Raw genomic sequence first — 15,980 nt, forward strand, 5'->3', positions numbered from 1 at the left:
GAGCACTGATTGTGTGTAGAGATGTGTACCTAACTGCCCCTGGTAAATGTCACTGATTGATCAAGCATCATCATCATCATTATCAATGATATTTATTGAGCACTGTGTGCAGAGTACTGTACTAAGCACTTGGGAGAGTACAATGCAACAGAGTTGGTAGACATGTTCTCTGCCCACAACAAGCTTACAGTCTAGAGGGGCATGACAATAAATACTTGAGAATTCACAGCAGAAGAAAAAGCCACAGCCCCTGCCCATCAAAAGCTTGCAATCCCAGTTTTCCTGTGGTCAACTTATAATTCATTTGGGTCAGAAGGGCTGGAAGAACTGTTTATTATTATTACTACTACTAATAATGATAGCAATATTTATTAAGTACTTACTATATGCTGAGCCCTGTACTAAGCAATGATGTATATAAGAGATAAATAGATTGGACATAGTCCCTATCCCACCGAGGGTTCACACCCAAAAGGGGAGGGAGAATAGGTATTTGATCCCCATTTAACAGATGAGGAAAATAAGGCACAGAAGTTAAATGACTTGCTCAAGGTCACATAGAAACAACGTAGTTTAGTGGATAGAGCACAGACCTAGGAGTCAGAATGACTTGTGTTCTAATCCTGGATCTGTCACTTGCCTCCTATGTGACCTTGAACTAGTCACAACTTCTCTGTGCCTAATTGGCTTGTACCCATCCCAGCACTTAGTAGAGTGCCTGGCACATAGTAAGCACTTAAATGCCATGAAACATATCAAAATGAAAACAAATTAAAAAAAATATACACACAGAAGGCAAATGGCAAAACTGGGATTAGGAATCAAGTCCCTGACTCCCAGGCCCCAGCTCTTTCCACTAGACCACACCGCTCCTCTGCATTTGGTTCAGGGCAGGCAGTATCTTCTCCCCCACTACTCCTTCCTAGGAACAGTTGTCCTGCCTCTGGAGAAGACCTGGTGTGATGCTCACAGGCAGGTCAGCAGTTCCTGTGAGCATTAACAAAAAAGATTATTCCAAGAATCAGTGTGAGCTGTAGTTGCTCTTCTAGTAGCAGTCTTTTTTTCCACTCACCCATGTTGGAGCAGCACAGCAGTCCTTCTTAAACCCAAAGAACAGGAAACAAAAGAGCAGCACCAGTTTTATTATGAAAGGACAGATGCTCAGCATGTATCCTTGCAACCCCATTCTCAGAATTTTTCTTTTTGGCATCGATAAAAGAAACTCAGAACTCTGTGACATTTTTACAAAAAAATAGCAAAATCATTTAAGAGAAAAATCATACACATTCAAAAATGCAGATGAAGTCAGTAACAAAACTGCCGTAAGGAATTTTCCAAACAGGCTGAGGTCTTTATCAAAAATGCAACAATTAGTTGGCCATTGCAAGCATATTCCTCTTTTCACTTTGTGAAAGAGATGTTTAGTATTACAAATAAGGTGGCAATTTGAGAGCTTAGTCCTACTGAAAGAAATTTGATTAGGAGTCCTCAAAAAACCAGACTTAATCTAAAATAAGAAGGGAAGGAAAGCAGGAAATTTCTCAACTCATGTACAGCACTACATAGTTTTCTAGAGCCAGTACAGTTTAGGGTATCCTCTTAGGACAGCTCATCTATATGTATTATGTCTATGATATTCTCCCGAGGCTTTGTACACTGTTTTGGACATAGTAGGAATAGAGTACAAGCCTGAGAGTCAGAAGGGTCTGGGTTCTAGTCCCAGATCCACCAACTGTCTGCTGTGTGACCTTGGGCAAATCATTTAACTCCTCTGTGCTTCAGTTACCTGGGGATTAAGACTGTGAGCCCCATGTGGGATGGGGACTGTGTCCAATCTGATTACTTTGTATCTACCCTAGTGCTTAGAACTGTATCTGGTACATGGTAAGCGCTTAACAAATACCATTACAAAAAAAAGTGTGTGTCTGCATGTGTGTCTGTGTAATTGTTGAATCTGAGTCCCTATCTCTGAGCATTTCATTGGCCCACAAATGGACCCAAACAGTGACTGCTTAAGAGAACTGGGACTCTAAAGACATGGCCAAGACACCCTTTCCCTGAAGGGCAAAGCATTTGGAAAAATAGCCTTGAGGAATGGCCGTCTCCTCCTTCTTAACTGCCTGCTCTCCATCATAGTTCCATCTCCCACAGAAGCATCGATTATTAATCAATCGTACTTACTGAGCACTTACTGTATGAAAAACACTGTACTAGGAGCTTGGGAAAGTAGAAGAACCTGACAGGGGACTAAATTCCACAGATGAATTATCTTCCTCCAGACTGCTGCAGCCAGGACCTTTCTCCCGTAGGAGGATCGGCCTGGTGGGACCTGTAAAAGCTCTGCTTTGGGTCCCCGTAACTACGTTGGAGGTAGCAGTAGGGCCCCTGGAGGGCATTTTCAGATGTGAGACTCGCCGGCCCTGCCCATCCATCTTCCTCTGGGTCACCCTCCACTAGCCTCCCCTTCACTCTAAGTGATCCTCTGATGGTCACCTCTTCTGTCACCCTTGATCATAGCAGTGTTTCTGCTGGCTATATGTTATCTTTTCAATTAATGCCATTTATCGAGCACCTACTCTGTGCTCTGTGCACAGCACTGGACTAAGCGTTTTGAAAATTTTACTCTTTATATACCTATCAAGGGCCGACTGCTTAGATTGTTGAGTTCCATGTTCTAAAATATATAAATATAAAATACAAAAAACATATCCTGGCTTCGCCACTTGTCTGCTGTGTGACCTTGGGCAAATAGTTTTACTTCTCTGTTAAATAGGGTTTGATAATAGTAATAATTATTATTATAATTAATAATAATAGTAATAATAATTATGGTGTTTTTTAAGCACTTACTGTGTGACAAGTACTGTTCTAAGCGCTGGGGGAGATACAAGGTCATCAGGTTGTCCCACATGGGAGGCTCACAGTCTTCTTCCCCGTTTTCCAGATGAGGGAACTGAGGTCCAGAGAAGTGAAGTGACTTGCCTTAAGTCACACAGCTGACAAGTGGCGGAGCTGGATTAGAACCCACAACCTCTGACTCCCAAGCCCAAGCTCTTTCCATGCTGCTTCTCTAAGAAGATTAAGATTGTGAGCCCATGTAGGATAGGGACTATGTTCAACCTAATTACCTTGTATCTACCCCAGAGCTTAGTCCAGTTCTTGGGACACAGTAAGCACTTAAGTGCCATTATTATTATTATATTTGATTACTTTATCTTCACTGGTGCCAGGCCAAAACAATTCAATGATAAATATTCAGATAAATCAAGATCTGACACCCTATAAAGGAAGAATAAATTGGGAAAAGATTTTTATACAATAAAGCACCAAAACCCAATACCAAGTGTTGGATTTATTGCTTCAGTAAAATAATATCACAAAGTGCCTAATGTCATTCTGAAGATTGGAGCCACTGTTAAATTATTTTTTTCTCCATTGTGAAACACCCAGTATAATTTTACATAAATTCAAAAGTAGTGTAAAATAGTTCCATACATTCCTTATTAGATATTACACTATTTTACATAAACAAACAGGGGAACCCCCCCCCCCCGCAAATAAATGAAACAGATACATTTTATCTTTGGCTTCCAAAGTTTCTAATATACAGTACTCTCCAGTTATTTCAGAGATGTTTTATCAGTCTCCTTTGAAAACAAACACAAGTTGTAACTCTTTTGACAATGGCCAACTCAACCAAAGAGACCCCCATGTGTTTTGGGTCTCTTACTGGTACTGCTGGAAGAGACATTACCCTTTGTAGGTGTAAACCATTCTGGTAATTTCCTTCTCCTTGAAACCTGTGGAGTTAAGGGGAGTAATCATGTTTATTTATCCTCAGAGTACATCATTAGATCAGCTATGCAAAGTAACACAAGTCCTTGGGACTATGGCCTAAAACAAATCAGGCTAAACTTAGAATTAGCATTCCATCGGCAAGCAATAAAATTAGACACCCCTCCCGCTCCAATCACAGCAATCCTATAGGCTCATTTAAACACATCATCAGAATGGCACCAGTATGTGAGGGAAGAACTGGTAAAAACGCCACATAGGCACATGGGCACACCCAGTCTCCAGTCACCCCATACAACCTAATGAGAGGATGCATGGATGAGTAGAAAGGGCACGGCTTAGAGCATCAGGGGACCTGGATTCCAACCCTGGCTCCTTCATCTGCCTGCTGTGCGATCTCGGGCAAATCACTTGATTCCTCTGTGCATTCTTTTCCACATCTCCAAAATGGGGGTAAAATACCTGTTCTCCCCAACCCTTAGACTATGAAGCTGTGTCCCTTCTGATTATCTCATCTCTATCCCATTGCATAACAATCCATAACGAATACCACAATTATTATTATTGTTATTATTAACTTAGGGATTCAGCAAAAGGCCGATCGCTATGGTCAAGTGCTACAGTAAAAATAACACTTGTGGTATTTGTTGCCAAGGATCACACAGAACTCACAGTCTTCTAGGGAACCCTTCACTTATAGGTAAGTCTCTCCCCACCTCTTCTCACCTGGCCTGGCCCAATCAATCAATGACTGGATCTTGGAGCAAGCTCTGCTCACACATTTACTTCCTCCATATGGACAATTGAAAACAGATCTTTCAAGCACTCAATCACCTTGCCCCCTCCTATATCAACTCGCTACTCTCCTACTACAACCCAGCCCACACACTTCACTCCTCTAATGCCAATCTACTCACTGTACCTTGATCTCATCTATCTCGCTGCTGTCCTCTCATCCATGTCCTGCCTCTGGCCTGGAATGCCCTGACTCCTCATATCCAACAATTACTCTCCACCACTTCAAATTCTTATTAAAGGCACATCTCCTCCAAGAGGCCTTTCCTAAGTCCTCTTTTCCTTTTCTTCCACTCTCTTCTGGATCACCCTGACTTGCTCCCTTTATTTATCCCCCTTCCCAGCCCCACAGCAATAATGTTGGTATTTATTAAGCGCTTACTATGTGCAGAGCACTGTTCTAAGCGCTGGGGTAAACACAGGGGAATCAGGTTGTCCCACGTGGGGCTCACAGTCTTAATCCCCATTTTACAGATGAGGGAACTGAGGCACAGAGAAGTTAAGTGACTTGCCCACAGTCACACAGCTGACAAGTGGCAGAGCTGGACAGCTCTGGATATGCACAGCACTTACATGCATATCCATAGTTTATTTATATTAATATATGTCTCCCCCTCTAGGCTATAAACTCACTGAGGTCAGGGAATGTGTCTGCTATATTGTTATACTGTACTTTCCCACACATTCAGTACAGTGCTCTGCATACAGTAAGTGCTCAATAAATATGACTGATTGACCAATCGATTGATTGATCTTTGTAGTAATGAAAAGAATGCATAGTACATTGCAAGAGTCCTATACCATTTTTACATGAATCATGTTCTTATTATCTGAGAGGCATCTCCAACAGTATATATCTGCCTGAAGTTTGTAGTAACTAGGTGTGCCTGATATGTTTTTGAATTTTGCAATAATCATTCAGTTGAACAAATACATAGTTTTTACTTGGGCAGAGAGAGAAATGAGGTGATATACGGTTGCCATGAAGAAGTCAACTTTGGGACTAGAAGGGAACGGTTGCCATGAAGAAGTCAACTTTGGGACTAGAAGGGATTGAAATGTTCTGCCAGAAGTGCACACACATTCCCAACTCAACCTACATCTTCGTTGCCAGTGCTTGCTGGATCACTGTTTAATGAAGCCACCTTTACCTTTAATTGATTGTCTGAAAACAACTCTTCTTCCTCAGAGTCTTGAAGCGATTCATTCCAGGAGGCGAGACTGAGGGCATCCTGGGAGTTCTCACCTTGTCGCTGGGAACCTGAAGGCTGGTTACAATTAACCTGCACAGTTCATGAGAAAGCAACAGGGTACTAAGCTTATTTTATGATGAAAAGACCGTCTAAAAAGAGTTGAATTCAAGTTGTGTTTTATGAGATAAAAAATGAACAATTATGACACAATCAACAATTATGAGTTTTTGAGGGCACGTGAAGGATGATAAGAAGGCAATCATCACATAGTTCTTGTAAGCATCTTTTGCTGCTGCTTTCAGAAGCATATTTCTGCCCCAAATTGACCAATGGTCTGACCCAGTGTGACAATGATTAGTCAGTGTAACACCCAGAAAAGTGTGAAATAAATGATTTTGATGGAGCTAAACAACAACCTATTAGTTCAATACAATATCAAGCAAAAATCTTAGTTTATTAGAATTCATCTTACACAATTGAGTGTCAACGAACCTTGGTTTCCATCCATGATACATCTTCCTTTTTATAGGCCGTTGCTGACTGCTTCTCCTTAGATTTGCACAATGCGCTCTGTTTGGTGTAATCACATTGCTGTGGGCCCTGCAACCTTCTGTCATCAGCCTTCTTCAAGAGCTCAATTGTCATCCTGATGAGGTACAATTCAATCTTTTCTGGAACCAGTGTCCTGATGGTTAGCAGTCGAGTGAAATCTTAGAAGACAAAAATTAAAAAAAAAACACTTTGAACTGTTCATTTCAAATATCTGAATTATTATTTATATTAACAGGTGTATCCCCCTCTAGACTGTAAGTTTGTTGTGAGGGAACATGTCTACCAATTCTGTTGTACCGTACTCTCCCTCATGCTTAGTACAGTGCTCTTATCACACAGTTAGTGTTCAATAAATGATATTAATTGATTTGAATTCTAAATAAAAGGCAATTACATTGTAACACTAGTTCCTCCACTTTCCTCAAGGAGAAGCACTTTTGTCCTTTTAACTGCCAGGACAAGCTAAAGTTCATTTTTCTATTTTTATTCATAACTTTAATATGATTTTCTAAAAAAAAATTAAGGAAACTATTCTAAATAGCACACTAGAACTGAGTAAAATTATAGCACATAACCAAACAGGCTGCTATGGGAGCATTTCCCTCCAGAACTTCAAGTCTCATATTGGACAGGGACTGTGTCCACCCTAAATATTTTGTATCTACCTCAGTGCTTAATACAGTGCTTGGCACATAGTGTGCTTAAACAGCTCACTATAATAATAATAATCATTATCAATGTTATTATTAAAAGTTTTCACTAGCAACAATAGGTTTTAGAACACAACATGATACAATGAATAAGATCTTTGCTGAACATCATGCACAGGGCAGAGAACCACATCAAAACCTCAAGTCGACTGCATAAAATATTTGGCATCACATGTACACCCAGCATACAGCGGCTTTTAAAAATACTTGACCCTGAGACATTCACCAAGATTCTAAGTCCAATTCACTATGCAATGGCTGGACCCAGGAGAAATGACCCATTCACATCAGCAATGAAGTTATAACAGGATTGTGGAAAAAGGAGCAGTTTTATTCAATCCATTTTATTGCAACTCTGAAACAAAGAATATAGTAGCTGGTATTGAGATATACTTCCAGACATCTGAAAAACTCCTTTAAATCAACAGGCTACAAGGATAAAAGTGCCTAAACCAATAAAACTGGAGTAGAGTACTTCTGATGACTGTATTCTGGAAGTGTTGACAAAAAACATGACAATAATTTGGAATTTGGAATAATTTGTTTTAAGGGTATTGGTTCGGCACTTACTTTGTGCCAGGCACCATACTAAGCACTATACTAACTGCATTAAAGAGTCAGCAGTGCACTGTGAACTGGTAGGCCTGAAGAAACCTTCACCCTACCATGACTCTTCAGCCAAAACTTCTCATAGGAAAAAATAGGGCTGAAAACTGTTATCAAATTCTGTTATCTGTTACCTGTGTAGTACTCTCCCTCAGCACGGTAAGAGAGGCCAAAAAGATACAAAAGGTAGAGAACTAAAACAAGGTCATCAAATCCTTAGACAACCTGAGGGTATATGTATGAAATCAAGGAGAAAAGGACAATATGTGCCAGGCATGTCAGAAGATGGATGGAAGCGGTGGTAGAATCACATCTGGCTTCTTGCAGAGATTAACAAGTATCTCCATAGTTCTTAATATAAAACTACAGCCAACAATGCAATGCGGGACTGTAATCATCCTAAAAATATTAAAGTAATGCCTGATGCAATTTAACTCCACTGGACATGAGATGAGGTTCAACAAGAGAATACCCAAGTAACTGTTCTACAGTGACCTGAGGCTATGGTTACCACACGAGAAAGGCAGAGAAACTCAGTGCTGTAGACCACTGGGAAACAACAGCAGCATATGATCTAGCAGGCAGCAGGCATGAACGGGGGGTTCTTTTGGGGCAAAAGCCTCAGTCAGACTCTGTAGAAGCTGAGTGTGCAGTCACAAAACAAAGATCACTTTTACTCAGTTACAGGCTGGAAGGGCTTGCTGGTTGCACATTGTTCCTTTTCAGTCACATACAAAGATAGCACTTTCACCACACCCTCTCCCCACCAGCACTTAGGTATGAATCTGTAATGTGTTTGTATGTTCGCTTCCCCCTCTAAACTGTAAGCGCCTTATGGACAGGGGATGTGTCACTCAACTCTCTCATATTTTACATTCCCACATGCTTAACATAGTTCTCTGCACACAGTAAGAGCTCAATAAATACCACTGATTGACTGATCTGCCCAGTGCTTTGAAAAGTGCTTGACAGCAAATAGTGGATAAAGCACAGGACTGGGAGTCAGAAGATCATGGGTCCCAATCCAGGCTCCACCATTTGTCTGATGTGTGCCTTGGGGAAGTCACTTCAATTCTCTGTGCCTCAGTTTCCTGTGAGCCCCAAGTGGGTCAGGGACTGTGTCCAACCCAATTTGCTTGTATCCATCCCAGCACTCAGTACAGTGCCTGGAACATAGTAAGGGCTTAACAAATACCATAATTATTATTAGTAGTAGTAATACATACATCATCTTCATCATCATCACCATCATCATCCATGAATACCATTAATTAACCCATTAATTCATCTTACTCATATACTGGTCACTGTACAATGATTGCGCATATTCTCTTTTCACATACAGAAAAATATGTACAAAGCAAATACAACTGAAGAAAACTACCTCAAACTGCCTCACCAGCCCCCACGAAAGGAAACATGCTTCCTAGTTGTAAATTACTAAGTGACCTTGGCTAATTAGCTAAATTCCATATAACCATAAGATAACAGAGGCCTAGAAAAACTTGCCTAGGGAAACACAGATCAAACTATGAAAGATGCATTACCAGTATTGGGATTAATCCATCCATCATTGCTACTTAGGGAGCACTTAGTAAGTGTTTGGGAGAGTGTAATATAACAACTCAGGATGCAACAACTCGCAGATGCTGCCAAACTGAAGACCAGGATCGTGTCTAACAATTCTGTACCAAGTAACAGTGCCCTGAGTAAGTGCTCAATAAATCAATGTTATTTATTGAGTACTTACTCTGTATAGAGCACAGTACTAAGTGATTTGGAGAGTTCAATACAAAAGAGTCAACATGTCTCCTGCCCACAAGGAGCTCAGTCTAGAGGGGACGACATCAATCATTCCATCAATTAGTGGTATTTTTTGAGTGCTTACTGTGTGCATAGCACTCTACTAAGCACTTGGAAGAGCAAATACAACAGTTTGGTAGACATGTTACATGACCACAAGGAGCTCAGTCTAAGGGGGAGAGATTTATTAAAATAAATTATGGATAGGTACCTAAGAGTTTTGGGACCAAGGGTGGGATGAATATCTAGTGGTTAAAGGGTACAGATCCAAGTGCATAGGTGACTCAGAAGGGAGAGGGAGTAAGGGAAATGAGGGCTTAGTCAAGTAAGACCTCTTTGGAGGACATATGATTTTAATAGGATTTTGAAGATGGGGAGAGTGGTGGTCTGACGGGTGGTAGGACCAGGGAGGGAATGCCAGGCTAGAGGGGAGATGTGAGCAAAGGATTGGCAGTGAGATAGATGAGATCGAGATTCAGTGAGTAGTTCGGTGTAACGGTGAGAAGTGTGCTGGCTGGGTTGTAGTAGGACATCAGTGAGGAAAGGCAGGAGGAAGCAAGGTGATTGAGTACCCTAAACCCAATGGCATGGAGTTTCTGTTCTATGTGGAGGTAGATGGGCAACCACTGGAGTTTCTTGAGGAGTGGGGAGACATGCCTGAACAGTGTTTTATCAATCATATTTATAAAAATGATCCAGGCAGCAGAGTGAAATATGGACTGAAGTGGGGAGAGACAAGAGGAGGGGAGGTCAGCTAGGAGCCCTGATGCAGTAGTCAATAATAATAATAATAATAATAATAATAATAATAATAATAATGTTGGTATTTGTTAAGTGCTTACTATGTGCAGAGCACTGTTCTAAGCACTGGGATAGATACAGGGTAATCAGGTTGTCCCTCGTGAGGCTCACAGTCTTAATCCCCATTTTACAGATGGGGTAACTGAGGCACAGAGAAGTTAAGTGACTTGCCCACGGTCACACAGCTGACAAGTGGCAGAGCCGGGATTCGAACGCATGACCTCTGACTCCCAAGCCCGGGCTCTTTCAAATAATGTTGGTATTTGTTAAGCACTTACTATGTGCAGAGCACTTTTCTAAGCACTGGGGTAGATACAGGGTAATCAGGTTGTCCCACGTGAGGCTCACAGTTAATCCCCATTTTACAGATGGGGTAACTGAGGCACAGAGAAGTTAAGTGACTTGCCCACAGTCACACGGCTGACAAGTGGCAGAGCAGGGATTCGAACATATGACCCCTGACTCCCAAGCCCGGGCTTTTTCCACTGAGCCACGCTGCTTCTCTTAAGTCGAGGGAGGATATAACGAGTACTGGGATCCAAAAGTGAGGAACGACCCCAAAGAAGAATCTAAAATCAAGGGCTAGTTGAAAGGTCCAGGAGGTAGGGAATAGAAAAGGACACAGTGAAGAACTTGGTCCATTTCAGCAGTGGAGGTGTGGACCAGAACAAGATGACAGGGCACTGTTTGGAGGGGGAAAATGAGAGGTCATGAGGGATCATTCAAAATGTGACTAACCACCTTCACAATTCCCTCAACATTTAAAAGTTAAATAAGATGGTCTCTTTTTTCCCCCCAAATAACACCCCATTTACCAAGTCGATCCATTTTTAATGGCAGCCTGATGTACAAGGGAAAATGGTCAACAGATTCCTTGTTCATCTCACTTAATTTTCAATGACTTTGAGTCATTAAAAGGCTACAGACTAGGGCTTCTCACCTGAGTTGATGGGAGGGTTTCGGATAACATCCGTAATGATCTTCTGAACCTCAGGAGTCAAGCCTGCTCGTTCTGTGTCAACAGGGTAGCCCACTTTCACCGCTTGGGATAAGTGAGTGCCAACCACTGTGAGGGGCAGAGTTCTGCTCTCCGCTATACTTCTCTGGGGAGACAATAAGAATAACAGAAATCAGAGAGTCTCAAAATGGATAAGAAGCTATAGAAAAATAAAATAACCAGGTTCTGGAGGCTCTAATACGCTCTAGCAAAACAGCAACACCAAATTAACTAATCAAATTAGAATATCATTTTCTTTTTCATTTCCTATTTATAGTTGTCTGTCCAAACAAAGCCTACAATAGCAGCAAGTCTTTCTTGTTAAATATTCTACATAGCAGACACTGGAATTAGCAAAATGGAACTTGGTCTTGGACAAGAATTTATCCCTCTGTTTCTGCATTCTCTCACTCTGAAAATTTCTATTAGGGTTGGAGAGAGTTGCCACTTTGTGCTGGTCTAATGATTGTCACCACCTTTTCAGGATGTAATAAACTGTAATCTGAGACCCTATACGAGAAATAGGTCTGCCGTACCTAATGTGTTGGGTAAATGGACAAATTTCCATAACGGCACATTCTTACTGCTATCCAACATGAAGCTCAAAATGCTTTTAGTAAGTGGTCTGGAGGAGGCATTAACAGAAATCTGACTGGCTCCATCCTTTAAGGGAATAACAGCTTTATTACATTGGTGCACTTAAAGTGAATTATGCTAACAGACTTAACTGGTTTTTGATGTGATAATGTGCACAGCTCTATTTTGGCTATGCTACCTAAAATAATTCCTTGGTTACATTTATGAACTCAGAAAAAGTTATGTTAAGAGAACCTCATTTTAACATATGGTGATACACTGACCTTGTAAAATTGTCCTGCAGTATTTTGTTTAGCGAGAGATTGACACACACAGGTTCAAATTTAACAAAACACTTATTCCTGCAAACACTGGTTTAAAGTTACATTCATTAGCTTTTCATCTTTACCGCCTAGGCAGTGCACCATGTGTAAGTAATATTAAGGACATCTGATACAGGGCATCAGGTTACATAACACTAATTGCACAATTGCTCCCAGTTAATTAATCCTGGGACATTTAAATTTTGTGTTTAACTGACAAGACATTCTCTGACCCTAGGGAAGGGCAGCTAATTGCATCGTCATATCACCCAATCAAACGCCTAACAAAAACATAAGCAAAGGGTATCTCTAGCGACCCGCTTTCCTCAAATTTAGCCCCAATGCATTTTTCTGCTTAAACCATAATTTAATGCATAAAGTACATCTGTAAGTGAAAGTCTATTTCCAAATCGCCCTATTCTGCTACATTACATTTGGTTAGTGGCCCACCTTAATCTTCATACTGGTACATCATGCTATGAAATATGTCTAACCATACAAACAATAAAGTATAACAAAAGTATCAGCCACTCACAGTTGCTGTTGAGAGATATGCAACTCCTGACTATTCTGGGCTCAACTTCAAAATCTGTGCAACAATCTCACTCCTGAAGATTTCCATTTTAAAAAACTATGTAGATATACTTAATTTAAATGACTATGAGATGGAATAATTAGAGAAGCACCGAGCCCTTTTGGATAGAACCTAGGTCTGGGAGCCAGGAGACCTGGATTCTAATTCCAACTCTAGAACTGGCCTGCTGTGTGACCTGAGGCAAGTCATTTGACTTTTCTATGCCTCAGTTTCCTTATCTTTAAAATAGGGATCAAATACCTGTTCTCCCTTACCCTGAAGCTGGGAGCTCCATGTGGGACAGAAATTGTGTGTGACCTAATTGTATTTAGCCAGCATTAACAAACACCACAGTTATTATTATTACTGTTACTACAAAATTTTTTTACTAAGTGCATCCGGTGGTTCTTGTCAATCTGCATTCTACCATTAAAGGGACAAGAAGTTAGAATAGTTTCGGCTAGTCGTCAAAGAGGTGGAGAAACGCAAAAAGACCCACAGATGAACTGGTTTGTTGCAAAGTCAACTTAAATGGGAGAAAGGAACAGGGGCAGAATAAGGATCAAATTGAGCCTCCTTAGATGCATCTCAACCCATAGCCATTACCTGGCCAATAATTTCAAACTTCACATTTACGCTTACTAAAAAAGAGAAAAAAGGAACAATACATTATTCCTTTTTAGTGAACGGGTAAACTCAAATGAATTGGGGATTTATGCCAAAATGACAAGGGGATGAAGAGGACATTTTTAAAGAAAATTAAAACATTTTCCATTTACGTCAAGACATTTGATCTTGACACTAAGGGTTATTAACAAACCTCTGCTTGCTTTGTATAATGCCCTCATAATAACTTTATAGTGAAAAATATGCATTTGTTTTTTCCTCTTGGCTAGAATTTAGAAGACAATCAAACCTAAAGAAACTGCTGCCAAACTACATGCAGAGAGTGAGCGATGACTCAAATAACTGGTGAAAACGAAAGTCTTCTTTGTGTTAATACAGAATCAAATCTTTTGGTAGGGCTTTTGACACTATAGAAAAATAGAATCTTAATTCTTAAATAAAAACCACAACCCAAAATATCTATACCAAGTGTAATAGGTAACTTTCCGCTCACACACAAAAACACTTACCATAGACATGTTTTTGTCTTGGAACCAAGAGTAAGTGATGGCCTCTGATGGAGAAAGGGAGCTGTATACTTCTTTCTTCTGTAAAAGTTGTGTTTCTTCTTTCGGTCTTGAGCTGGAAAATAAGTCTGTCTACAAAGTGAAGCAGAAGGTTTGCCCAAATAAAATTTCTGGAAAGTAGACATAAATATTTCCCAATTTTCTCCTATAATTGGAGCTACATATGAAAAAAATGATGCAATTTTGAGGTGTGGAAAAACATTTTTCACATAAGCCAAAGCACAATTATGTTTTTGGCAAAAATAACAACAAAACACTTTTAATACTGACAAAAAAGAATGACAATGACAAATGTGAATGTCACTCCCTCTTAGGAGTAGTTGAAACAGCAACAGCAAAGAGTTGTGCAGATGGGTGACAGAACACACTATTCTTCAGGCATATTACCTGTTTTTCCTCAATGCTTGCTACCAATCCTCTTGAGGGTAAGCTCGTTGTGGGCAGGAAATGTGTGTGTTATATTGTTGTATTGTACTCCCTCAAGCGCTTAGTACAGCACTCTGCACAAAGTAAGCACTCAAGAAATACAACTGATTGATTGACTGACCCCAAGGTACTTCCACCCCAGGATATCTGCTCTTTTCATTTTCTACCCCATCTCCGCTGAAGTGATAAGAGCACCGTAGATTATGTCCCATAAGTCTAGAAACTACATTCTAGCTCCATAACCACCATTAGTTTGGCTTTGAACATCATCATCATCAATGGTATTTATTGAGCAATGTGTAACTCTGTTCCCCCTGCTGTAAAACGGGTACAATCACTCAATCAATCAATTATTGAGCACTGCCTGTATGCAAAGCACCGCTAAACACTTGGAGAGTACAATACAACAGAGTTGGTAGGTTCGCTCCCTGACTAACCAATCTTATAGAAATTTAACTAATTAATATTTCTCAAGAAAAAAACCCAAATGTCCTTCATGTTCTCCTCTTAGAAAGAGCTATGTTAAAAGTTTAGGTGAACCTCAAACTGTGCAAAACTGGTAAATAACCAAAGTTCCAAACTTAATAAACATTAAAATTTATTCAATTATCCATCCACTAAGACGGCTTCAATTCGCTAAACTGTTTGACTAGGACGCCTAACCCCAGTAATTAATACTCAGTTTCTGTATCCTGATGCATAACACTAGGGAGTACTCCCCTGGGAGTCTTTAGCCCTCTGCCCCACTTCAACATCTTCCCTGAGAATTGAATCAGCCTTGGCACTAACCCCGACTCATTTCTCTCATTCAACTCACATATTCAGTATGTCACCAAATTGGTCATTTCAGTGTGGTTCAGTGGAATGAGCAAGGGCTAGGGAGTCAGAGGTCGTGAGTTCTAATTTTGGCACCATCACTTGTCAGCTGTGTGACTTTGGGTAAGTCACTTAACTCCTCTGTGCCTCAGTTACCTCATCTGTAAAATGGGGATTAAGACTTTGAGCCCCAACTGGGACAACCTGATTACTCTGTATCTCCCCCAGCGCTTAAAACAGTGCTTGGCACATAGTAAGTGCTTAACAAATGCCATCATTATTATTATTACCTTCACAACATTTCTTTATTCTCCATCCAAACTGCTACCATGCTTATCCAAGCACTTATCATATCTCATTTTGACTACGACATCAGCCTCCTCACTGATCGCCCCATCTCTTCCTACTTCAGTCCTTACTCTGCTGACCAAGTCACTTTTCTAAAACATTCCCCAGTCCTCGAGAATCTTCAGAGCTTGGCCAAGCATCTCCTTCCTTACCTCACTGATTGTCTACAAAACCCAACCCACGTGCTCTGTTCCTCTAATAGCAACCTACTCACTGTACCTCAATCTTGTCTTTCTAGCTGCTGATCCCTCACCCACACACTTCCTCAGACCTGGGACTCTCTTCATATCTGACAGATTACAACTCTCCCTATCTTCAAATTTCTCCTAAAAGTCACATAATAATAGTGACATTTGTTAAGCACTTCTTATGTGCCAAGCACTGTACTAAGTGCTAGGGTAGAAACTAGATAATAAGGTCCCACATGGGGCTCACAGTCCAAGTAGGAGGGAGAAAAGGTATTGAAGCCCTA

At 40.6% G+C, this 15,980-nt stretch overlaps 1 protein-coding gene across 5 annotated transcripts in view; it reads right to left on the minus strand.

Moving 5' to 3' along the window:
• Positions 1–795: 795 nt before the first annotated feature.
• Positions 796–15,980, minus strand: part of WRN (WRN RecQ like helicase) — a 111,707-nt gene continuing 96,522 nt past the window's right edge. For 4 of the 5 annotated variants that reach the window (XM_029065704.2, XM_029065705.2, XM_029065699.2 and 1 more), the window contains 6 exons: positions 13,862–13,990; positions 11,196–11,358; positions 6,276–6,493; positions 5,742–5,873; positions 3,755–3,800; positions 796–987 (listed from right to left, as the gene is read on the minus strand). In XM_029065704.2, coding sequence (XP_028921537.1) covers positions 923–987; positions 3,755–3,800; positions 5,742–5,873; positions 6,276–6,493; positions 11,196–11,358; positions 13,862–13,990 — 753 coding nt within the window. In that variant the 3' untranslated portion in view covers positions 796–922. Of the gene's footprint in view, positions 988–3,332; positions 3,801–5,741; positions 5,874–6,275; positions 6,494–11,195; positions 11,359–13,861; positions 13,991–15,980 lie in introns of those variants that run through there. The other variant, XM_029065703.2, reaches the window with a different exon arrangement.

Source organism: Ornithorhynchus anatinus, chromosome 5 (assembly GCF_004115215.2).
Source record: "Ornithorhynchus anatinus isolate Pmale09 chromosome 5, mOrnAna1.pri.v4, whole genome shotgun sequence".
NCBI classification, from domain to species: Eukaryota; Metazoa; Chordata; class Mammalia; order Monotremata; family Ornithorhynchidae; genus Ornithorhynchus; species Ornithorhynchus anatinus.